This window comes from Ursus maritimus, unplaced genomic scaffold (assembly GCF_017311325.1).
Source record: "Ursus maritimus isolate PB19 unplaced genomic scaffold, ASM1731132v1 scaffold_2, whole genome shotgun sequence".
In the NCBI taxonomy this organism is placed as follows: domain Eukaryota; kingdom Metazoa; phylum Chordata; class Mammalia; order Carnivora; family Ursidae; genus Ursus; species Ursus maritimus.
In genome coordinates this window covers 440109-465273 of record NW_024424452.1, presented here as the reverse complement: position 1 = coordinate 465273, position 25165 = coordinate 440109, and the positions used below count along the sequence as shown (strand labels likewise).

The window sequence follows — 25165 nt, the reverse complement described above, 5'->3', positions numbered from 1 at the left end:
GCCCCCCCCCCCCCCGGTCGGTAACGCCGCACCTGCTGAGTGCTTGTCACACCTGGTGAGAGACGCCGTCGTCAGCTGAAGCCCGGACTTTGCATCGGGGTCACTCCCCGTGCTGCGCAGTTCTGTGGGTTTTGGCAGACACATAATGTCACGTATCTGTCATTCAGGCATCGTGTCGCCTCCTGCTGCTGCTCTAAAAATCCCTTGTGCTGCTCTCTCTCTGAACCCCTGATCTTTAGCCGTCCCCGCGGTTCTGCCTTCTCCGGAACCCTACAGTCCGGAGCCTTCGCACGCTGGCTTCTGTCACTTGGGAACATGCGTGTGCTCCTGTCAGAGGGACCCACGCCGCCCACTCACCGAGCTGCCTTCTTCCTGCCGCCTCGGAGCCGCCGGGCCCCGCAGTCCTCCGCCCAGGGACGCTCCGGGCGGGGCCTGCTTCCCTTCGGGCATCTCACTCCTCTTCAGGCAGAGATGACCAGAAACTTCCAAACTGGGCATTTCTGAATTTTCTTACATTGGTTTTTATTTCCAGAATGATTTTATAACGAACATCAGTAATAGAAAATAACCTTTACGAAGAAACTCCTTGCTGCCAGGACTCTAGATCAACTGCTCTCCCCCTTTCCACACTGTCTGTGTGTATCACACTTTCTGTGCACTCGTGAGTGCGGTGTGGACTCAGGTTTGCGCCCTCCCCCACCCTGCACGCCAAGCAGCACAGGCGTGGCCGTGGAAGAGGTGCCTGCAGGCGGGGATGGAGGGCCTGCCGTCGGCACCGTGTCCGGGCGCGCTCGGGGGCTCCACCGTGTGGACCCGTGCGGACCCGGGATCTGGCCGAAGCTGAAGGAAGGGCCACCACCGTTGCTCTGGCTGGCGGAATGTCGCGCGGTGCCGCTGGGCCAAGTGAATGTCCAACGGTTAAAGCATTTCTCAACGGAAGATTTAAAGCTTTCAGAAATTGCCGAATAATAAAAGAAAGGGTGATACCACAAAATTTGGGGAGATGAAGAAAGTACAGAAAAGGGTAAGGAAACAAAGATGTCTCGTTGTCAGACGCCTTGAGGGAGAGTTCCAGCGTCTGATGTGTTTCCTTGGGGGTGTGTTTTCCCGTGCTGCTGCTCTCGCTCTTCCTCCCACACGCGTCGAGAGGTTTATAACCTGCTGTACGTGATTATCCAGGATACGCTACTGTGCCGGGGCACCGTCAGGTCGACAGAGGATCGCGCACAACCTGCAGGGCTGTCCGTGCCCCTCACGCGCCGCCTGCCGCCGCGATTACCTTCCTGTACCCTCCTGCCTCCCGCAGCCGCTGAGCCGCGCCACGTGCTCGCTGTCGCTGAAGTTGCGGCCGGTCGTGGGCACGGGCCCTGGGTTTGCACAGTTGTGTGGTGACACGTATCCGATTATGTGTCACACAGATCACCACGCTCCACCCCGTTCCCCACCCCCACCCCCGGCACCCACCCACCATTCACCGTCCCGCAGCCCGGCCTTTTCCGGAACACCCTACGGCTGGAGTCCCACCGTCCGCAGCCGGCCCACACTGGCTTCTGTCACTTAGGGACACGCGTGTTGGGTTCCTCCACGGCTTCAGAGCTCCCTTCCTTGAAGCACTGGAGTCACAGTCCACCGTCTGGACGGCCCACGGCCTGTGTGTCCATCACCGACTCCGGGCATCCTGGTCGCTTCCCAGTTTGCGCAGTGGTGGGTAAAGCTGCCGGAAACATCCGCGTGCAGGTGTCAGCTGGACCCGCGTTTTCATCTCCTGGGGGCGAATGCCGAGGAGCGCGTCCTCTGGATCACACAGCAAGAGCGTGGCTGGTTTTGGCGGAAACCACAGGCCCCTCCCGGCGTGGCCGCACCGTTCCGCGTTCCCAGCAGCCCCGCATCCCGCCAGCGTCTGGTGCTGGCCGTGTTCTGGTCTCCTCGCCGTCTTCCGCTGCGTGTCCCCGAGGACACACGATGTGCGGCATCTTCCCGGGTGCGTGCTCGCCGTGCGCCGATGCTCCGTGTTGGGGTCTGTTTTCCTGCTGTTGAGTTGAGAGGGTTTTTTGGTACATTTTGGACACGAGTCCTTTATCAGATGTATGTTTTGTGGATATTTCTTCCTAGTCTGTGGCCTGAGTTTTCATTCTCTAAATATGATTTGATTCCTGCTTCTGGTTTTTAAAACCAAACTTTATACGATCATTTATATGACCACTAAATGTTACTGAAAACACAATTTCACGGTGCACAGTATTCTGCTATATAGGTGTTTCTAAATTGACTTAAGCAATTTCTTGTTGTTACTTGGATTACAAAATTTTTTTAAAGATTTTATTTTTTAGAGGGAGGGAGAGAGAGCACACAAGCAGGGGAAGTAGTAGAGGGAGAGGGAGAAGCAGGCTCCCCACTGAGCAGGGAGCCCCACGTGGGGCTTGATCCCAGGACCCTGAGATCATGACCTGGGCCGAAGGCAGATGCTAACAGAGTGAGCCACTCAGGCGCTCCTGATTAAAAAATTTTTAAATGTTGGAAAGAACATTCTAGTACCGTTATCTCTTTGACGCCTCTCATTGCTTCCCTAGGGTGTACTTTAAGAAATACAATTATGGAGCTCAGACGTACACATTGACTTGTGAAATCGGCTGTGCTGCAGAAAGGGTTTATTCTTTCTCACGTTCACTCCGCAGATACTTACGGAACCCCCGCCGCAGGCCCAGTGCTGTTTGGCTGCTGGGTCGTGATGCTGCGGAGAGGAGTTTTGGGCGGCGCCCGCCAGGGCGTGCGCCACACCCCTGCGCCCAGCTGCACAAGGCCGCCGGCCCCGGTCTGCTCCGGTCGCTCCTGAGTTCTGTTCTTTCTGGGTCCCGTCAGTGTCTGATCAGGCAACGTAGGAGATCCGGGAAAGGTGTGTAAGTCAGGATTTTACAGTCAGTGTATAGGGGACATGTTATTTAAAAGGATCTGCAGATGAGTTTCAATCTTTTTCTCTCAAAAAACTATATTATTTGACTATAATTCAATAGAGTTACTTTATTATCATTAATAAAGAGGTAACCAGAAAAAAAGGAGGAAGCCAGCCTCCCCGTACACTTGGAAACCCATAACGAGCTTCTGCATAATTTATCGGGGGAGACTGTCGTAGCCCAGAATTATGAGGCATCTGAACTGAGCGACAGAGGCGGGACCGGTGCTTAGAGGAAAAATGACCGCTTCGCTAGAAAGTCGATGAAGGATTCCTGAGCTGCGTGTCTCGTCTCCGACGGCGCTAGCACATCACCACGGACTGGGCGGCCGCAAGCTGCAGGAACTGATTGCCCTGCAGCTTGGAGCCTAGGAGCCGAGGCCAAGGCTTCGGTGGGGCGCTTCCTCCTGCGGGCTCTCGCGGCCTGTGTCCCAGCCTGTCGGCGCCCGTTGTTCACTTGCAAACAGATCGCCCAGCCTCTGCCTCTGTCTTCGTGGCGAGGTCTGCCCTGCGGGCTGTGTGTCCAGGACTCGTGTTTACCTGACAGCATCTGCAAAGGCCCCATTTCCAAGTAGAGCTGCCCTCGGAACTTTGGAGGGAGCCCGTCGAACCCATTGTGTGTGTGGCCTGGGAACTCAGACAAAGCCAACGTGTGCAGAGAATGACAAAGATCGGGCGGAAGCTAACGAAACAAAAAAGAGGTCACAGATGGTAGCAGATGATAAACGCAGAGGTGACTCTGGGGATGAATAAAGTAGGCATCTGGGAGGGCGGCCTTGCAAAGAGATGGCATGAGCTGGAATCGGCCACAGGTCGGGGAGAGGGCGCTTTCTGCGCAGGGCGCCTGGCGAGGTGCGGAGGCTGAGCTCACAGCTGCCGGCGGGTGTCCCTGGGTTCTGCTGGGCTCCTCCGGGCAGGCTCAGAAGGCCTCTCCTCCAGGAAGCCCTCCCTGACTACCCCCCCCCCCCGCCTCCGGCCCGCACAGCCCTCTGCCTAGTGCTCTGTGGCTCATGCTGTTATCTTGCCCTGACTTTTCCCGTCTTTCCTGTTAGATGGAAGTCTTCATGACAGAAGTACGCCTTTTTCTCTGGAGCAGCGTCTGTGTAAAGGCTGGTACACAGAGGTGCTCAGCAAGTGATTGAAACTGCACGTTTCTGTCTTCACCCTGCCCCCGAAGGTCGAGCGCCCCTGGACGTGGCCCACGTCCTCTCCTTGCCTCGTAGACGGGGATGACGGCCCCGGGCCTGCCTTCTGCTCTGAGAGGCTGCAGCCCCGAGAGGGGGGCTTGTGGTCGGCCCGGGGGCCGGCACCATCGACCCCTGCCCTGGATACCATGGCGCCCACTCGGTCGGAGGGGACAGGGGTCGAGGGACTGTCTCCCCGGGGGGAGCCCCGGAAATGCTGACCGTTCGCAGCCACTTGGAGTCTGGCCGCCGCCCGGGACGTGGCCTCTCCTCCTCAGGGGCGATCAGGGCCTGTGTGCAGGGCCAGTGTGGCATGGCTAGGCGGCCCAGCTGTGTCATCAGCTAGCACGCCCAGGGATGGGGTGTGGAGGGAGGGATTCCGCCGTTCCCGGGTCCCAGGAATGTGGGCTTCTCTCAGGAGCGGAAACTCAGGTCCAGAGAATGTCCCTATGTCCCACCCCTCCCCAGCCAAGAATTTTCCCTTCTCAGGCCGCAAGTCTGCCTTTCACCCCTTGTGCCGGAAAAACATGGTCAGAAGTAGACTGTGACCGTCATTTACGATCCAGGGAGCACTTGGCCCTGGGGGCAGAATGGGGACAGTCCCTGGAGCTGCGTTAGGCCTTTCTGGCGTGGATTCCGGCCGCGGAGCTTTCTGGAAATGCTGTTCCCACACTGCTGTTGTGAAGACGCCTCTGACCCCGTGCCCTGGACCATCTTGCAGCCCCAGACAGCTCATCAGCGTGAGAACAGGAGACAGGAAGGGGGCTCCGGAAAATTAGAGGTTTTCCTGGAATTCCGAGGGGGAGGGGAGGGGATGCCATCCCATTTCCCCGTTTCCGCCTGACGCCTCCCCAAGTGGCCTCAGACCTCCTGGATCCTGCCCAGTTAGGCCCTTTGCTGCCCAGGATGGAAAATGGCGTATGGCAGGATGGCGATGCCCACGGTCCCAAGAAGGCGAGGCCCCCAGCGTGCTTCCTTAAGAAGGTGGCTTCTGGCCAGTCTCACGTGTGACACAGCTGCTGTGCGGGTCTGCAGCTGGGCCCCTCTCCCAGCGACCCTGCTGGTGGCCTGGCTGCAGCGCGGCTTCCTTGCGGGCCTTGGTTCCTCCGCTCTGCCCCACTCAGGGGGGCATCCCATGACCCCGCCCTTCCCGCTGGAAACGCTCTCACTGCACACAAGCCTCCCAAGGGGGCTGCGGAGCCACTGAGACGGCACCCCCGAGCCTGGGCTCTGAAACGCCTGATGTCAGCCCCTGAGCGCTGTGGTCACGAGGAGGACGTGGGGCTCAAACACTCTCCTGACTCTGTTCATTCATCCTTTTCCAGCCAGTGCCTGTGGCGCTGCGTCTCGTGAGCGGGGAGGGTCATGGCCAAGCGTGTGGTGAGCCCTGGCGGCCCATGGTGTTGAAGCAGCGTGGGGTGAACTCCGGCAGTTACGGACGAATGGTGGATGGAAGGCTTCTTGCTGGCGGTGGCATCGACGTGTTCGCCAGGGACACCCCTTGGGGGTGGGCAGTAAGGTGGAGGCAGCCCTGGGTCCCTCTTCTGCTCTCCCTTGGCCAGTTGCTGTGGGTCCGGGTTGGGTACTTGCCTCCGGGGGTGTCTGTGTGGGACCCCTGGAGCTGAGCATCCACACGGGAATCGTGTGTCGGGCCCGGGCCCGGGCCCCAGTGCCGTGCGGGCCATGCCCCAGTCCGGGTCTCGTTGTTTTCTCAAAGTCAGTGTGTCCAAACCCAGTGCACATCAGACACGTGAAAAACAACCCAAACGGGAGAACGGCGAGGATGTGGGGAGCTGGTGCGCTGGGCACAGCAGCTGACGGAAACGGTTTGGCGGACAGTTCAGCAAACTGTGCCGGGTCTGGGCGAGCAAGGACGGAGCCGAGGGGGGCGAGGGAGGGAGCCCCGAGGGGAGGGGCTGTGCCCTCACTGTGGCATTCGGGGGGGTGGGGACGGGCCCCGAGAAGGGAAGCCGCTCTGGGAGTAGCAGGTGCGCAGGCAGCGCATGCCAGGTGAGGAGCCGGTGCCGGGAGGGGGACACATGCAGGCTCGGGCAGGCTGTGGCCTTGGCACCCTCGAGAGGGTGTGTGTCATGCCCGAGACTGGAGGCCATTGGGGCCTTCGAACGTGTCTGATGTTTTCTGTGGCCAACACCATGCCTGTGCTGTTTTTAATTCCTGTATTGTTTCTCTTCTGAAATTCTGAATTTTAAATGACGCGCTAATTCCTTGATTTATAATTTCACTCACCGTGACTGTGTCCTTTGCTCCCCCACTTTGTAAGAGGAAGACGTACTCACCCGCTAGCTCCCCCTCCCAAACTCTGCTTTCTGTTTGTCATCTGGACGTTTCTTTCCTTTCTTAAAAAAATATTGATTTATTTTAGAGCTAGCGTGTGTGGTGGGGGAGGGGCAGAGGGAGAGGGAGAAGCAGACTCCTTGTTGAGCGAGGAGCCCGACACGGGGCTTGACCCCTGTACCCTGAGACCATGACCCGAGCCAAAATCAAGAGCCGGACGCCCAACCGACTGAGCCGCTGATCTGAAATTTTCATTTTGTGTTGTCTGTATCAATAACATCTACATTTTTTCCCAAAATTTTGTCTTTCGTGCTTTGTCTATAGGTCCATTATAAAAACTGAAAACTAACGTATTTGAAAAATGCCTTTGTTAGGTCCGCACATAGGAACAGCGGGCGCTCTGGGCGTGCGGCTGTGGGAATTCCGTCCATCCAGAGCTCAGCCCAGCCCCGCGGACAGCGGTGTCCGGGCCCCGCCATGCTGGTGGCCGGTCCCTGATGTCTAACAGGCTTCGGGATGCCCTCGCCCCTGAACGCTTAGAAATATCTTTTTTTTCCCCTTTTGGGGAATTTCCAGTGTCGCTACTGTCCTGTGTTACCTTCGTCACGTATGTCCTATTACCTTTAAAGCAGAATCCATACTTCGTATGTAAGTGAAGTGTTTTCGTCAAGTATAAACGCACATGAACCTAACTGGAGCGGCCTCCTTTTTAAGGAGACTTGCTTCTCATCTCCCCGCTCATGTTTCATGGATGGAGCACGTCTCCAGGTCTCCCCACAGCCGTGTTCCCTCCTTGGGGGTTTCTCCTCCATGTCACCCTGGTCCCCGCGTTCCTCAGTGTCCGGCTTCTTCCCCGGGTAACGTGGAAGACTTAGTCTGTACTCTTGTGCGGATCCTGAGCAGGACGGAACAAAACCCTAAGAAACAGGGATAATCGGGGGAGTTTCACATCGACAGCTGTTTGACGATAGGAGGGGTGATAACGGGGATTGTGGTTAGGCTTTTTAAAGGTCATGTTTTAGGAGATACATAGCGGAGTATTTAAAATGAGATTGCGTAATATCCGAGATTTGCTTCAACCGCCTGTGCTGTGTGTGTGCGTGTACTGTATACACGTATGTAGTACGCACGTGTAGTTGTGTGTATAGGTGTGTGCATATATATTGCGTGTGTCTCTGTCGTGTGTACATGCTGCATGCCTTGTGTATGTATGTGTCGTGTCAGCGTCCGTGTAGTACATGTGTGCACGTGCTGCATCTGGGTGCGCTATGTGTGTATGGTGTACATGTATGTGTTGTGTGCACACGTGTGTATTGTGTATGTATGTCACGTGTGTGTATTGTGCACGTGCATCACGCCTGAGCATCGTGTGCATTGTGCCATGCCACACGTTACACACGCTTGCACACGTGTGCAGGCGTCACATACATGTGTGCACGTGTGTGGTGTATTTGTCACACGCACACGTGTGTTGCGCACGTCACACGCGTGTATCATATGTGTGTTATTTGTATGTGTGAGTATTACATAGGCATCCATATTGTACATGCATGTGGGTGTGTGTAAGTGGGTGGAGGGGTGATGACGTCATCGGGCCCTGTTTTGATCATTGTGGAAGATGCGTGATGGGCTTTGGCAGCTCGCTGTATCGTTCCCTCTGCTATTGTGCAGACTCGTGGTTTCCGCACGACAAAGTTAAAAGGGCTGTGGTAGGAAGCCCACCTGTGTGCACCCTCCTGGGTGGGTGCTGGGCCCCAGGGTCTGGTTCCGGCCTGACTTGGCGCTGGCTCTCTGCCTGTGGGGGGGCCCTCCCTGGAGCCAGGGGCCCTACTCCCTGCACACCCTCCGTGTGGCTTGCTCTGCCTGAATGCCACATGCCACGTTTCAACGTGCTGTCCGTTTTCCAGAGACCCTGGGCCCTCTCGAGGCATTGGCCCCATTGTCTTCACTGTGTGGACTTCTGCCGTCACGTGGTGGAGGGAGGACACAGGTGGCATGCTGTCCATTTGCCATCGTTTCTTTTGGAAGTTCCATAAACATATTTTTAAACAGCGGCATGAAATCCCGTTAAACAATCCCAGATGGAGACACAGAGAGGCGAAGTGATTTACTCAGGGTCACACAGCACACTGGGAAAGGAGCGTTCCCCAGCTCGGTGTCCTCCCCACTGGATCATGTGTCTCCTGGGCGCTCCGAACTGCTGGTGCTTTCTCCGCTTTCCCCCGACCTCCTTTCCCCAGAGGGGCAGGATTGCACCTGGCGGGGAGCCGGAGCTTCCGTGCCTCCTTTGAGTTGAGCCTCCTGGCGCAGGGGGCCGCTCACGTGTGGAGCCTGGCCTGGAGGCCACGGGAGATGGCCTTTAAATTCACCAGAAGAAGCCTCGTGTGTAACTGAGGAGGCGGTAATGGAGCAGCTGAGGAGCCGTGGACGTGGCCTTAGCCAAGGTGGGGGCCAAGGTGGGGCACGTTCTGCAGCCACACCGCCAGCCTGTCCCTGCCTGGGGCACGGGTGCTGCTCCGTGTCCCACGGAATTGACACGCACCGTGTTGAAACTGTGCTTAGCTTTGTATTCTTTGGCTGTTTTGGAAGAAATGTATGTCTATGAGGAAAAAGGAGAACATGACCAGCAGCCAGCCTTTGTAGGAGGAATACTGAGTGAACTACATTCATTCATTTTGGGGGCGGGGGGGAGGGAAAGGATTCTTGATTTTCTTTTTCCTGTAGGTTCTCTGTGGGAATGTCCCATCTCGCATTTGAACTTCAAAGTCCTCTCTGGGGTCTTTTAAAATGTCTTCTTCAGAAAGTACAAGCCCTTTGGGGGAAGAGTTGCCTCTAGAAGTCATTTACACTGTAGTTTGAATTAGGATATCTTCATGCTTCTCTCGGGGTTCACAGGCTACCTGGGAAGCTTGAACTAAGTGCTGTCGGTGGAGCAGGAAGGGGTGCTTTGGAAGGTGTGGCAGTGGGAATCCCGGGATGAGCCGTGGGTGGGACTCCGTTTCCTCACTTCACGTTTTTGCAGGGTGACTGCCAGGTAAAATCGGGCAGGGGAAGTTGCCAGGTGTGGGTTTTGGGGAAGGTGGTCCTTGCGGACGAGGGAGACAGAGGCCTTGTCCTGGGCATGTGGGGACAGGTGAGGGTCTGTTTGCCACGGACCGCCAGGCCACCCTGTGCTCCTCCCCGTGGTAGCCCAGCTGGTCACCAGACTGCTTCTGGGACATGGGGATGTGGCGGCTGGAGGGTCGTGTGGGGAGGGCCCTGCTTGTCGGGCACAGCGTGTGCTCCTTCGCGCCTTTGGAATCTTGTGCTCTCTGCACGCACACGTGGTTATTAAAGGAATTAAATAATGAAGGGAAGGAAGAAAACAAAAGAGGTTTGCTCTCCATTTATGTATCCACCTACCATCTCCTGCGCGTCTACCATGAGGGACGCGGGGGTATGGGGGTGAGTGGAGCAGACGCAGGCCCTGCCCTTGTGGGGTGAGTGCCTGGAGGGCACCTGGTACCCAAAATGTTGCTCGTGGTGAGGGCGGGCAGAAACCCTCCGAGCCGCCGCTCTGTGGGGCTGGGTAGTGGGGGAGGGGGACCCGGAGGTGCCCTTGAAGCCGGGGGCTCTGCCGGGCACGGAGGGAGGGCGGTCGGGCAGGGTCCCGTGGCCGCACCTGCAGGCGGGCAGACCATGTTGGCCGCTGTTCTCAGCCCCTCCGCTTCTTCTCCCGCAGGAAGAAAACAGACAGCTTCTGACACAGCAGAGGTCAGACTCCCATGATGAGGAGGTCTCCCCAACCCCGCCGAACCCCGTGGTGAAAGCCCGCCGCCGCCGAGGGGGCGTGAGTGCCGAGGTGTACACGGAGGAGGATGCCGTGTCCTACGTGAGGAAGGTGGGCCCCTCGCCCGTCTCCCTTCTGCTCCGAGAGGGGCTGCGGTGGTGGCAATGTCATCGTCATGGTCACTGCCCGTGGGCTGGTGGACCGTGGGTGGAGGAGACCGGTGTCTGGCTTGTGTGGCCCCCGGCCTCCCAGCCCTAGAGACTGCAGCTTGGCCTCAGAGCCGCGCAGTGGGAATTCCCTAGTCCACATTGCTGTTCCTCGGGGTCCCTCCCTCGGGGACGGCGCCCAGCCTGCCACTGCCACGCCCGAGCAGGTGCGCCTGCGTCAGGACGCGCTCTAGAGTGTGAGAGCACACGCAGTGTCCCTGTGTGCATCAGTGTGCGGGCCCGGCCTCCCGCCTGCCCTCGGACGTGGGGCCTGTCGTTTCCATTCTGTGTGTTTATATCCTCTATACCCTCACTTTTACTTTTTTTCTGGGGAATTTTTAGTTTTTGGCCTCTTAAAAAAGTTAACTAGGTGAAATATGCATAACATACAGTTTGCCACGTCTGTGAGCCTGTGTGGCTGTGATGCCCATTCTCTGGCGGTCTGGAGGCTGGGCGCCCGAGAGCAGGTGCGGGCAGGCTGGTTCCCAGTGGGAGCCGCGCCGCCTCCTGTGTCCTCAGGTGGCGAGGGGAGCGAGGAGAGCGGGCTCTCGGGGTCTGGTCATCTGGTCCCGCCAGGGCCGCCTCCAGACCCACGCTGGGGGGCAGGGCTTCAGCACACGGGTTTTGGGGACAGTCTGTCCGTGCACCACTTTGACCACGTTTCCGTGTCGAGTTCAGGGGCGTCGAGCACACGTGCGCTGCCAAGCCACTGTCCCCCCCTGCCTGTCTCCAGGACCCTCAGGGACGCTCGCGAGTCTGACTTTGCCTGGCTTTCCCTGCAGGTCATCCCCAAGGACTACAAGACCATGACGGCGCTGGCCAAAGCCATCTCCAAAAACGTGCTGTTTGCTCACCTGGATGACAACGAGAGAAGGTAGGAACCCGGGAGGGGTGGGGCCGGCATCAACACTCCTCCCCGGGCCTCACTGGTGGCCGGCCACAGGGGACACGCGTGTGCCCGGGTCAGGATCTGAGGCTTCCACGTGCCGTTGTCATCCACAGACACCCATGGGCCTTGAGGTCAAGTCACACGGCCCAGATGGGCCTGCAGAGCGGCTGTGGGGTGGGGTCTTCCCAGGGAGGGGCACCCAACATCTGTGAGGGCCTCAGTGACCGTGCGTTGGGAATTGAGGTTCTAAATAATTGGGAAAATCAGACTCCCGGAGAAGATCCCTGGGGCTGCTCTGGGGCCATGCTTGTGGATTTATGCGTGTATGCTAATGCGTGTCACAGCGTGGGATCACACCCTACACGGTTTGTCCCGTTCGCGGGCCGTGAACGTCCGTCAGTCAGGAAGGGTTTGCAGTGGTTTGTAGTACCCGTTCCCGTAGAGTTGCTGTAAAACCCTCACTCCCCTCCCAGGGCTGCTTGCGTTTTTTCACGGTCAACAGCATTTCGACGACCACCCTGTCCTCTGTGCCTCCTTTGGTCTTGCTTGTTTCTTCCTTCAAGTTAAAGTTCTCGATGTGGATGAAGGGTGTGTAGGGTTTTACTTTTTCTCTTTTTTCCTCATTTTTGGAGAATTACGTTTCTTGGCTAGATAACCGAGTACGTTTCGATGACCGTGGTCTACAGAATCCCAATGACATGCAAATCCATGGAATAAGAAGAGAAAGTCCCGTCACAGCCTTGCTCGGGGACGCCGGCGGCTCTTCCGCGTGAGCGTCCCGGGATGGTGCGTGTGTGCGGAGCGCTGCCCCGTGCGGTGGCTCTGGGTCTGTCCACCTCCCGCTTTGCCACCATTGCCGGGAGGCTTGCGGTTCCTGGACGGTACAGTATTTGCCAAACAGGAAGAGCAGCGTCTACACAGACGGGCCCCGGCAGCAGGGTAACTGCATCAGAGAGACGCGGCGTGAGGTCTCGGCAGGTGTGGCAGGTGCTCGAGGGCGGCTGGCAGTGTCGCATGTGGAGTCTCGTGGTGGAGTGTAGCTGGAGCCATGTTCCAGGACGTCTCAGGTGGCACTTGAGAGGCCTGCCCCATGGAAGTACACGGGAGCACGATGGGCAGGGAGGGAGGCCAGTTCTCCGCGTGGGCCCCCCTGCGTTGCCCATACCCTGTGAGGGTCTTGCCGGGCAGAGACACTCAGGATTCACCCTCAGCAGGCCCTAAATGCAGTCTCGGGTCCTTGCACGAGGGGGCACAGGGAGGTTGCTCAGAAGAGGAGAAACCCTTTGACCACAGAGGCAGAGACAGAGCAAGGTGACCTTGGGCCAGAGGCCACCAGCCGCCCCTAGAGGCGAGAGTGGCTGGAGGGGTCTCTCCCTGGAGCCTCTGCTGCATCTCGATTTTCACCTGCTGGTGCCGATTCTGGGCTGCGGGGCTCCAGCACTGGGAGACCGCACGCTTCTGCTGTTCTTAGCCCTTCTAATGGAGGTGTCCACCTGGCAGTTACGGTCTCTGTCACCAGGTGGGAACAGATGATTCAAGAGTTATATTTTTATTAACTTGAATGTAAACATCAAAAACTCAGTCCATATTTAGACCTGGCTTTTGACTAGCTGACGCATTCATATGGACCGAAAGTCAGAGGGGGCCAGGGGGCCAGAGTGGAAGGTGAGCTGTATGGAGGTGGCCCCAGGACCCTGGCTTGTCCCTGAGTTTCTCTGCAGTTCCGTTTTTGCAGACAGACTCCCTACCCTCAGGTAGGAGGTCAGATGCTCCCCGCAACAGCCACACAGTCCTCCGTCCATTCTTCACCGGGTTTCAGTTGTCAGGGAACGGACGCCTGGGTCCATTGGGGTCCTGCTAACTTGCACTTTGGTGCCAGCTTGGGGGAGGAGGCGCCCCTCGGGGTAGACAAGAGCACACGGCCATCCGTGTGGTGCAGGGTGGACTTCAATTTTGGAGCTGGCCTGGAATGTGTCTCTGTATACGGCAGGTCGTGGTCCTGTTCCCGCTGGCTGGCAGGCGGGTCGATCACCTGGGTGAGACCCAACCCTGCGTGCAGGGGGGGAGTTCCGGGGCACAGTGGTTTGGGCCCCAGTCTTGCAAAAGCTGGCTACGTACTTGGAAGATGAGTTTTGTTCTCTGGGCCTCAGTCTCCTGGTCTGGTCTGCGTTGAGCTCTTGCAGGAGGGGCCGCAGGAGCACAGCTTGGTGTGTGCATGTGGGCTCATTGTTTTTATTCATGGCGATGGCGATGACAATGGTCCACGTGAACTTCTTGCTCACGTATTCCCAGACGCAAGAGCAGCAGTGGCTGTGCTCCGGACACTGCACCGGGCTGGCGTTACAGGGCACAGAATCTCAGGACTGTCCCGGGACTCACGTGGGGGTCTTCACCTCCCAGGGACCCTGGGGCTTCCCTTCCTGTTGCCAGAGCCACAGGACTGGCTAACCGAGCGCTGTAGCCCCGGTGTCATCAGCCACGCCCTTCTTCAGAGCCTGAGATCTGATGGACGTGGCCAAGGTCAGCGGAGCGAGTGAGAGGTGGGGCGTCCATATTCCCCGAGGCCTGGAATACTCGGGCCGTGGTCCGGAGCCGTCCTGTGTCGCTGCCACAGATGTGTGCGGGTCAGAGCCGCTGGCCGGCCCGCCGCAGGGAGACTGTGCTCAGGGGAGGGAGACTGGGAACGGGCTCCCGCGAGGTCCAGGCTCCACCTTGCCACTGGCACGCGCCCGTCCTCCCGTGTGCGGCTTACGGCTCTGCGTGCAGCGCCCTCGGCGTGCCCCCGTGCTGTGGCAGAGCTGCCTTCCTGTTTGAGGGTGGGGGTCTCCCATGAGGGCGTGCGCCACCATGCGTTTATCCACCTGCCGGTCGAGGGACACTCGGGCTGCTCCCACTTTTGGTGGCTGTGCAGAACACTCTGTGAACGTGGGCGGTGTCAGAGCCTTTGGGGTGCGCACCTAGGCACATTGTCCCTCCGCATGTGACTTTCTGAGGAGCCACCAGGCTCCACTCCCCTTCCGGCCCCACTGAGCGTCGAGCCTCCCCTCCTGTGGGGCCCAGGAGCCTCCTCCGAGCAGCTGTGTTTGAGCCGTGTCCTTCACGCCCTTTCGTGGCCCCTCCCCGGCTCCCAGGCTCGGCCCGTGCAGGTTGGGTGTGGCCTGAGGGCCCGCTGATCTGAGCGCGATCTCTGGCCAACCCAGCTGCGTGGGTCCAAGAAGTGTTTGTGCCCTTGGCCCCGAGTTTCCAGAATCACATGGTTCCCACCGCCTCGGACTTTTCTGGATCCAGGAGCCAGGTGGACAAGAAGTGCAGGAAGCAGATGGTCGGATTGAAAATTCCTCTTGGCGAGGCTGGCTTGGGAAGTGTGCTTTCACGTGGGGTTCTGCCGCAGGAAAACTCACTTTCCATAGTGAAACCTGAGGGGATCCTTTTCCTGGCTACGGCCTCTAAAGAAACAGGCCGATGGTTCAGGAGGTGGGGTCCGGAGGGAGCGGGCCGGAGACAATGTCTCTTGACCTTTCCCTGGATGTCCCCTGCGCGGCATCCAAATTCTTTGCTTTTTCCAGTTTGCTAGAAGCCGGGCTCAGCAGCCCGGGCTGTGGTTTGAGGCACATTCTTTCCAGGTTCGCAGAGCGCCTGGCACGCTGCGACTCAGAGCTGCCTCCTGCGTGGGTGGAGGGAACAACACACCTCTGCAAGCGAATCCACTTGTGGGGTGAGCGCCTTTGTGCGTAAAGCCCCCCCTCTCAAGCTCAGATGTGAGAGGTGACCCCGTGGTCACGGGCGGGGTGCTTGTGCCCTGGTTAGGTTACGACGGCGGTTCTCCTTCAGTTTGTATGCAGGTGCTTTGGTGAGTCAACAGGTGGGGACTTTGTTTAAGCTCCTTTGTTCAGAAGAAGGTAGTGGAACGCAGCTGTGGGGGGGCCGCTCACCCTCCAGACTGCTGTATTCTCTCTCCTAGGATGGCGGCATTCCCAGCTGGCGGTGACTGGACGCTTTCTAGGGCTCCTGTTTCCCCCTCTGTATGTTACAAGGGTCTGTCTTCTGCCCGAGGCCACACCGCATGTCGTAGCAGAGCCAGGGTTCCAACATGAGTCCCTGGGGCCCCAAAGCCTGTGCTCAGGCTCCCCCCTCCTGTAACAGCAGGTCACATACACCTGCAGGAGGAGGGAACACGGTAGAGCAGGTGATCCGGATGTGGTCATCGGGGGGATCCCCAGGTGTCCTGGGATGAGCTGGGACTGCAGGGAGTGGGCTCTGGCTTGCCGGGTCTGGGGAGCAACAGGGAGGATCAGAAGACCCCTGAACACATTGTGTCAGGCCAGAGATGTGTTAATCACATATTTGCCCAAATTCACACGCACCAGTGCACGTATACACAGACACATACGCACATGTGTTTGCATCCACGTGCAGATACACGCACACTGCATACGTGTGCATACATTCACACACACACACTGCCTGTACACACAAATGCACACTCACACACAGGCTACAGAACTGAATGTGCGTTAAAATGTCTTTGGAAGGAGATTGTTGAATCATGTCATTACGTTGTGTAATGACGTTCTTTGGGACTCAGTTTCCTCAAGTGTCAAGTGAGAGTAATAAAACCTACTTTGAGGGTTGCAGTGAAGATGAAATGTAGTAATGTCTGTGGGTGTATCATTATCCCCATTGTCCTCATCCTCACCACCATCACCATCATCACTGTCATCTTCACCATCACCATCATCACCATCACCACCATCACCACCATCACCACCATCATCACCACCATCACCTTCATCACCATCATCACCATCATCACCACCATCACCACCACCATCACCTTCATCACCACCCTCACCACCATCACCACCATCATCACCACCATCACCTTCATCACCATCATCACCACCATCATCATCACCATCACCTTCATCACCATCATCATCACTACCATCATCATCACCATCACCACCATCACCATCCCCATCATCACCATCCTCATCACCGTCACCACCATCACTCTCATCACATTTGCCACTGTCACCGTCATCACCTTCATCTTCACCATCATCATCACCACCATCACCACCATCACCACCACCATCACCATCAGCATCACCATCCCCATCATCACCATCCTCATCGCCATCACCACCATCACTCTCATCACGGTCACCACCGTCAGCGTCATCACCTTCATCTTCACCATCATCATCAACGTCATCACCACCACCATCCTCCTCCGGCTCCTCACCATCGTAGTCATCATCATCATCCTCTTTCTGGTAACCCTTTTGTGGTGTGGAGGGCAGGCTGTGTCAGTGGGCTTCTCCCTGGACACGGCTTTGCCCCTCTGATGCTGGCCCGGACACAGCCAGGCCTCAGTCCTTCTCAGTGTTTTGTCTGAAGCTATTCCACAAGGTCATTCTCTGCTCCATCCTGGGCCTGAGGTAGGTAAGCTGGCTGCTCTGGGCCTCAGGACAGAGCAGGAAGGAATGTGGGAGGCCAGCTCATCCCCAACATCAGTGTACAGGAGAGGGTTTCGAGGCCCAGTGAGGGGAGGGCCCTTCTCCATTGTCCCTTGCTCCAGGTAGTCATCCTCGCTGGAGCTGGAGCCCCTCATGCCCCCGGCTGGCCCCTTGCCACTTGCTCTGGGCCTTGCAGCAGGTGTCCTAGCTGGATCTGGAGCAGGTGTCTTCGTGTCCCTCCATAGCCCCTCTGCTGTGTTGAGTTACTTCAGGTGAGGGTCCAGGTGGCAGGTGTAGACTCCTTGCTCGGTGTCAGCTACTGTGAGCAAATGCAGATCTTCTGTCCTTCCTGGGTATGCTGGGGGCAGTTACTCTCTGCTCAGGGACCCAGAGAGCCTCAGAAGGCAGCCGCAGGGTTCTCCAGAGCCCTGGGGTGTGCCAAGAATCATGGCCTGGCCCCGAGGGTGCCTCCCAGACTGAGGGAGGGAGGGGGGAGCCCCTGGGTTCAAGCGGGTCCCTTCCAGGCTTACTCGGATTGGGGTGCCTGCAGACGAGCATCACCGTGCCCCTGGGAGTGCGGAAGCGTGGTAATGAGGAGGCACCGTGTGTGTGTGGTACGGGCAGTGCAGGCAGCGCTGGGCTTTGGGCCCTCAGCTGGGGCCTCATTATTGGAGCCGCCAGACGGGCGGGCGAGGGCATCTCACCCTGGGGCGGTCTTCCTGGCAGCGGCCCTGCTCTCTGCAGCTCTAATTAAAATGGGCCTCTGGCTGGAGCACTGCGCGGCTGGCCCGAGCAGCTGTCTCCTGTTATCTGCCACTGTCTCTGCCTGCCGCCCGCGCATCTCCAGCAGCCTGTTTTTCCGCAGATTGGCTGCGGTCCCCAGGTGATGGGGAAAACACGCCGTCTGCTGGACTCGCATGCAGCCTCTGCTCTCCCGGCTGTGGCGGCCCCTACCCTCCCACCTGGCTCTGGCTCGGGACTCGCGGCTTCTCTTTGAGGCAACACAAAAATACAAAACCAGCATTTTGAGGAACACAGGGCCTCATCGCAGGAGGAGCTTATGGCTCCAACAGGCAGCGAATTTAGTTTTCATCTTGCATAGACCCACCCGCTCTGGGCAGAGGAGACCTCGAGGCTCACAACTTTCGGGCCACGGGAACCGCATTCCGTGGGAAGCCAGGATCTGGGGCTTGCATCACGTGACGTGTGCCGAGCTGGTCCTTGGACTCAGGCCTCATGGGCACCGTCCTGTTAGGACAAGGCTGGCCGGCTTTGTTGCTCATGCCACCGGGCTGATGAGGCATGGAGGCGCAGAGGGGGTGAGCGGGCTGCTTAAGCCCCCCAGCGAGGACTGGGAGAAGTGAGCACAGGGCTGCCCTGGACTCACCTGCCTCCCGCGTGATGGCACCACCCAGCTCGGTAACCTCCCAGGGAAGGGGACAATCTTTCAAAGAGTGCCCAGAGTCAGTCCAGCTGATGCAAAGTCGTGTGGTCCCGGAAGTCGAAAAAGGCGCAGCTTCTGTTCCCTGTGGGGTCTTAGCTGGGAAGGGCAGCCACGGCTGCTGTGACTGGGGGCCCAGGTCGCAGGGCCTGGCCCATCTGATTATGGGATCGGGAGGAGAACCCTGGGGCTCTGTTGTCCAGTGTGGACATCTAGCGGTTTGCCGTGGATCTTGCCTATCCGTGGTCTTGGTGGTTTGGTGCTGTGATGCTTTAAAACTTCTGGAATTTGGAGGTGTACCGTCCCCAGGATGCTGCAGACCCAGCCATTCCCCATTTTCCTACACCTGATTGGCTCACCTGTTGATGCCACCCCACAAGCTCCTGTAGACAGTTGATTTGCGCTGCCCAAAGTCGTCCTGCTTCCGGTGCCCGTTCTGTGGGCAGGGGCACGAGGCCCAGGGAAGGGGTGGGATGGCCCTGCTGCCCTGTTGCTCCGGGGCAGGGAGTGAGGGCATTCATTCAGAACCAAGTCCTGGAAGGATGCACTGCAAGATGCCCCCTGGTGGTGAGCTGGCCCACTGCGCCTCCACCCCCCACCCAGCGGTGGTGACGGCTCCACTGGCTTTCAGACCCGGTGGGTGCCTCCAGTCCTGGCTCTGCTGCATTCTTGAGCCGTGGTCGCTAAAGGTGGCTGATTTGCCTGCCAGCTGGCTGGGGGCCGGGGATTGTTGGTAGAGGCCAGGGTGAAGGGCAGGTGCCCTGGGAGGAGGGTTGTGGTCACCTGCACTTGTCCCCACCTCCGTGCGGACTCCACGGGGGCCTGGCCAGCATCCCTGCTCCCGTTTGTCAGGCAGGAACACTGAGGCCCAAGGTCACGTGGGTTTCTTGGGGCAGCACCAGCCTCCCTGAGACAGAGCCCTGCATGCGCACTGGGTTCCCGCAGAGTGAGAAAGCCGAGGGCTTCTGCAGCGTCATTCTGGGTAATGCCATGCTCTGCGTCAGAGCCCAGTGTTCGACTGGCAGCTCTGTGTCCCTCCCGACCCGCACAGCCCCCTGTGGGAGTAAGCGATGGGGTGAGGGGTCCCACAGGTAGTGACCAAACCAAAACCTGGTAAGCGCTGCTGAGGCCCCGTGCGGTGCGTATCCGTGTGGTCGTCAGGACCCCGAGACACAACTGTGTCCTCCTCCCGTCAAGAGCTCTTCCCAGTGGGGACCGATACTTAAACAGCGAACAGTCCTTCTCTGGGACGTGGCCATCTGTTCAACACGTGGGGTCACAGAGGAGGAACGGACCCCATCCTCCCTGTTCTTTCAGGGTGCTCGCTTACCAGAACCAGCGACCTTTGAGCCAGGTCTTCAAGGACAGGCAGAAGAGAGTGGGGAGGGCGCTGGAGTGGTGCGAACAGTGTGGGCCAGGGACGAATGGGTCACGGTGGATGCTGAATTGGAGCAGGGGCCACGGGCTCATTGGGAAGACATCATTTTCTCAAGTGCAGAGAGGTACAGACAAGAACCGAGGGGGCCCGGGGCGCCTGAGTGGCACTGCGGTTGGGCGTCTGCCTTCGTCTCAGGGCGTGATCCCGGCGTTCTGGGATCGAGCTCCACATCAGGCTCCTCTCCTATGAGCCTGCTTCTTCCTCTCCCACTCCCCCTGCTTGTGTTCCCTCTCTCGCTGGCTGTCTAGCTCTGTCGAATAAATAAATAAAATCTTAAAAAAAAAAAAAAAGAACCCAGCGGGCCTGTGTGGTCGCCCCCTGTGCGGTCGTTACCCACTTGGACACTTTGGGGGGCATTCCTCCTGCACGTGGTGTCATGCTGGCCCCCACAGCCCTGTCTTATTCCTTTAAGGCATCGGCACTCTGGGGTCAAAGGATGCCACCTTTGCATTTTGGAAGGTGCGCCGGGAGACGCAGCCCCGCCTTCCGATGACTCCGCGCTGTGTGCGGTGCCCACGTCGGCCCTTCCTGCCCTTCTTGCTCACCCGGACCGTCTGCAGGGAAATGGCAGCTCAGGGTCAGGGCCGTTTCTCCCTGGGCTTGGGAGGCTCCTGCTTGCCCTTTCACACTCTGCCATCCTGAAATTGAGTCTTTGCACCCCCCACGTGGCCCCTGTGCAGGGCGTCCTTTAGGGCGAAGGACTCAGGCTTCTGTCCCCCGGTTACTCGGTTTCTGTGTTGAGTTCCTGTGCTCTCGTTTTTCGGTTGGCTTGCCTGAGTTACTGGTAAACTGACAAAATCAGGCCTTCGACGATTGGATGTATACAGCTCGTGAGATTGGACTTTTCTGTTTGTCTATGAAATTCTTTCGTCATGTGCAAGTTTTAAAATTTTTCGGTTGTTTTCATATTTTTATTGTGGTAAAACATGTACAACACAGAAATTTACCACTTCAACCTTTTCTAAGTGTCCGGTTCAGGGGCACTGTTCCCCCGTCCGGCTCCAGAACCTTCCATCCCCACACGGAGACCCTGTCCCCGTGACGCACGGACCTCCACCCGCTCCCCTGGCCCCGCCGTCTACTCTGTGTGTCTGTGAGTCTGACGACTCCAGGACCTCGTGTGAGTGGGGTCCCCGTGCGCGTCCTTCTGTGTCTGTGTCCCTCCGCCGCCCGTCCTCGGGGCTCGTGCCCGTGGTGCAGGGGTCCGGGTCCCTCTGTCTTTAAGGCTGAAGTGTTGATGTTCCACGGAATGGACCACAGCACTGTTGTGTCGCCCGTCCACAGGCAGGCTGTGGTCCCACGTTGGCTGATTCCCCCTCCTTCCTTCAGGGCTTCTGGCAGTCTTCAGAACGCCTTCCAGACGTCAGGACCGTAAACAAACACACTGTGATCTTTTCTAGAACCTTCTCAGTTTGTTTGTTGCTTGTTTTTCCTTCAGTGATTGAAGGCTTGACTCACCAGGGGATTTATTTTGGTTTAAGGGCATGAGCGCAGCTGAGTGTTCCCAGACAGCCGTGCGTGTGGACGCTGCCCACCGCACAGAGCCGGCCCTCTGCCGCTCATCTGGACCGCCGCACGTGTGGGGGCCTGTGTCGGGGCGCTGTCCGCTCTCTGAACGGCGGGGGCCGTGTTTTCTGAAGGCCCTTCTGAGGGGGCGATGGCCTCTCTCTGGGGGCAGCCGCTGCTGACCCGGGGTCTGGGGGGTGCCGGGAGCTCCCTGGGGGATCGGCCCGGGACTCAGCAGCTGCTGGGGGGCTGTGGGGTGCCCTGAGAACGCGGGGGCATCCAGGAAGGCGTGCTCCGGGGTCTGTTGTGGGGAGCCCGCTGGCGGGGGAGGGAGTGCATGCGTGGGGGGTTTAGGTTGGCCCTGCTGGGGTGGGGCACACACGGATGTCCCCGAGGTGCGTTGTGTGTGTCCATGTGTGTGGCGTGTTCACGTGCGTGTGTGTGGTGTGTGTCGTGTGTGTGGGTGTGTGAGGTGTGCGTGTCCTTTACTACCAGAGAAATTCTTACTCTGCTGGTGTCTGCAAGCTGTTTCAGTGACTCTTTGTGAGTAGAAATGACTGCAAGATACTATTTTTAGAAGTTCTTTTATGGTGGGGAATCGCAGGCGTGTGCAGCGGGGGAGGGAACAGTGTGATGAAGCTCGCGGCCTCCATGGTCCCAGCTCCTGCTCCGCGCAGCGCCGTCCTCCCTCCCACTCTCCGACCCTGGATTCCTGGAGTGGGCCTCAGCCGTCAGACGGTCTGGCTGTAAATATTTCAGTGCGAGATGCTGAAGTTTCATCCGCGCCTGTCCTCGTGATCGCTGCACATTTGGTACGCGCGCTAGGGGTGGCGTGGCTCTGCTTGCGGGTCACGCCCGGAGCTGCCGCCTGCCGTCTTGCGTTTCTGGAACTGGGTGCCCTCCTTCCCGTGTTGGATCTGGCCTCCCAGGCGATCTCCCTGTGGGTCCGGTGCTGTCCAGGGCACCTGGGGATCACATCCCGAGCGTGCGAGCCCGCCAGAAGTGGATGGGAGCCAGGACCCCCCGGGACCCCGACGGCGGGGTTGTGCTTGCTGTCCACGCTCCTGAAGGCCCAGCCTCCCCGAGCTGTCCTGCGGGCTGACAGCTGGCCCACCTCATCCTTCGGGAAGAGCGGCAGTTGCTGGGAGTCGGAAAACAAAGATGTGCTTTGACTCCAGGAGCAGCTGTGGAGACGACTCACCACGGACCTCGCTACGGACTGTCAGCTGCTAAATCCCCGTTTCCAGACCCGCCCACAGCGCGGCCTTTGACCCTTCAGCACCCCTGCGCGCGCCCCTACTGTGCTCCCGGGCCAGAAGAGGCCTCTGGCCTCCGGACTGTTGGCACAAAGCCCTCTCGTGGTGGAGGCTAGACCCCGGCCGTTGAGGGAGGCGAGGCCTGGATGAACCATCGCTCCTTCGGTCATTCCTCGCTCGTTCCTCCTTCACTCATTCCTCATTCACCTGTTCCTCCTTCAGTCCTTCCTTACCCACCCAGCTTCCCCTGGCTTCCCCTGACCTTTCCTGACCTTTTATTTTTAAAAGATTATACGTATTTATTTGAAATACAGAGAGCACACGTGCACGAGGGTGGTTGGGGGCAGCGGGAGAGGGAGAAGCAGGTTCCCCACTGGGCAGGGAGCCTGACGCAGGGCTCAGTCCCAGGACCCTGGGATCATGACCTGAGCTGAAGGCAGACGCTTCACTGACGGAGCCACCCATGTGCCCCTTCCCGATGTTTTAGAATAGGCCGCTTTCTAAAGACTCGTTCTAGGGCTTGGGAAGGCCTCGCTGTCTCAGGTGTTGATTTTGCCCGGTGGCTCCCATTAGTCAGTGTAGACCAGGGTTTCATCCACACTGCGTCCCTGGTGAGCACCTGACGTGCGTGATTTCATGAATCTCTCACGGTGACTCTCATGGTGCATCTTACTCTCTGCCTGAGTTATGGGTGAGGAGATGGAGTTCACAGGGGAGGTGGTTTGAATGGGGACCCAGAGACGCCAGGCCGGCGTCCAGCCTGGCCCAGTGGCTCTCCTCTACTTCAGGAGCAGACTTCAGGGCTGCCAGCCTCCCTAAGCTTGGCTGTGTGCTGTGTCCTGGGGGTGGGGGGTGATGTCGGGGGTCAGGAGCAGGGCAGTGGAGCTTTGGCTCCTGGCCTTGAGAAGCCCTCAAATTCCAGGCCTGGGAGAGTTTCAGCACCAAAAGGGAAGAAGCCCAGGGAAGCTTCCAGAAGGTGGAGGGCTTGGCATATCCTCTGAGAGGTGGCAGTGCTAGAGACTATTTTGTTAGTAAGAGGAGGCTGAATCGGGTGGGGAGCCAGAGGTGTCCAGGGAGAGCCTCTCGGGACGACCTTGGGCTTGGGCCTAGCCTTGTTGTTTGCTGGCTGTGTGACCTTGGCCAATGACATAGCCTTGTGAGCTTTAGGAGTGCTCCCTCTGTCTTGTGAGCGTCGGGAGTGCTTCCTCAGCCTTGTGAGCGTCGGGAGTGCTCCCTCTGCCTTGTGGGCGTCAGGAGTGCTCCCTCTGTCTTGTGGGAGTCAGGAGTGCTCCCTCTGTGTTGTGAGCTTCGGGAGTGTTTCTTCTGTCTTGGCGTCGGGAGTGCTCCCTCTGTCTTGTGAGCGTCAGGAGTGCTCCCTCTGCCTTGTGGGCTTCGGGAGTGCTCCCTCTGCCTTGAGGGCGTCGGGAGTGCTCCCTCTGCATTGTGAGCTTCAGGAGTGCTTCTGTCTTGTGAGTGTCGGGAGTGCTCCCTCTGTGTTGTGAGCTTCAGGAGTGCTTCTTCTGTCTTGTGGGCTTCAGGAGTGCTCCCTCTGCCTTGTGGGCTTCGGGAGTGCTCCCTCTGCCTTGTGAGCGTCGGGAGTGCTTCCTCAGCCTTGTGAGCGTCGGGAGTGCTCCCTCTGTGTTGTGAGCTTCAGGAGTGCTGCTTCTGTCTTGGCGTCGGGAGTGCTCCCTCTGTCTTGTGAGCGTCAGGAGTGCTCCCTCTGCCTTGTGGGCGTCGGGGTACTCCCCTCTCTGGCTCTTTGTGGGCGTCAGAGTGCTCCCTCTGTCTTGTGGGCGTGCGGAGTGCTCCCTCTGCCTTGGCGGCGTCAGAGTGCTTCCTCCAGCCTTGTGAGGCGTCGGGAGTGCTCCCTCTGTCTTGTGAGCGTCAGGAGTGCTCCCTCTGTCTTGGCGTTGGGAGTGCTCCCTCTGTCTTGTGGGCTTCAGGAGTGCTCCCTCTGCCTTGTGCGCGTCGGGAGTGCTCCCTCTGTCTTGTGGGCGTCGGGAGTGCTCCCTCTGCCTTGTGGGCGTCGGGAGTGCTCCCTCTGTCTTGGCGTTGGGTAGCTCCTCTGTCTTGTGGGCTTCAGGAGTGCTCCCTCTGCCTTGTGCGCGTCGGGAGTGCTCCCTCTGTCTTGTGGGCGTCGGGAGTGCTCCCTCTGCCTTGTGGGCTTCGGGAGTGCTCCCTCTGCCTTGTGAGCGTCGGGAGTGCTCCCTCTGTCTTGTGGGCTTCGGGAGTGCTCCCTCTGCCTTGTGAGCGTCGGGAGTGCTCCCTCTGTCTTGTGGGCGTCGGGAATGCGCCCTCTGTCTTGTGGGCTTCAGGAGTGCTCCCTCTGCCTTGTGAGTGTCGGGAGTGCTCCCTCTGCCTTGTGGGCTTCGGGAGTGCTCCCTCTGTCTTGTGAGCTTCAGGAGTGCTGCTGTCTTGTGAGCGTCGGGAGTGCTCCCTCTGCCTTGTGAGCGTCGGGAGTGCTCCCTCTGTGTTGGAAGGCAGGAGCTTGCTCCTCAGCATGTGAACCTTGTTCTGGGGTTGGGGGAGGTTTTGTGGGAAATGCCGCTGAAGTGGGCGGGTGAGGGTCTCTGCTGGACACAGCAGCTAGGGAGGGCCTCTTGGGGGGCCGGGGAACGTTTCAGTCCGAGACCTGCAAAGTGTGACATCAGGAGGCTCGTGTGTGGTCTGAGGGCCAGAGACAGCCTGGGTGGTCGAAGGTGACCAGGTCATGAGGGAGGCGTCCTGTCGAGGTGGGAGAAGGGGACCCGGATCCTGCCTTTCTGTGGG

General features: G+C 58.6%; 1 protein-coding gene across 2 annotated transcripts in view; it reads left to right on the top strand.

Annotated features, from left to right (window-relative positions):
- Positions 1 to 25165, top strand: part of PRKAR1B (protein kinase cAMP-dependent type I regulatory subunit beta) — a 106587-nt gene that overhangs the window by 19015 nt on the left and 62407 nt on the right. For both annotated transcript variants that reach the window (XM_008698287.2, XM_040634618.1), the window contains 2 exons: positions 10151 to 10309; positions 11187 to 11278. In XM_008698287.2, coding sequence (XP_008696509.2) covers positions 10151 to 10309; positions 11187 to 11278 — 251 coding nt within the window. The remainder of the gene's footprint in view (positions 1 to 10150; positions 10310 to 11186; positions 11279 to 25165) is intronic.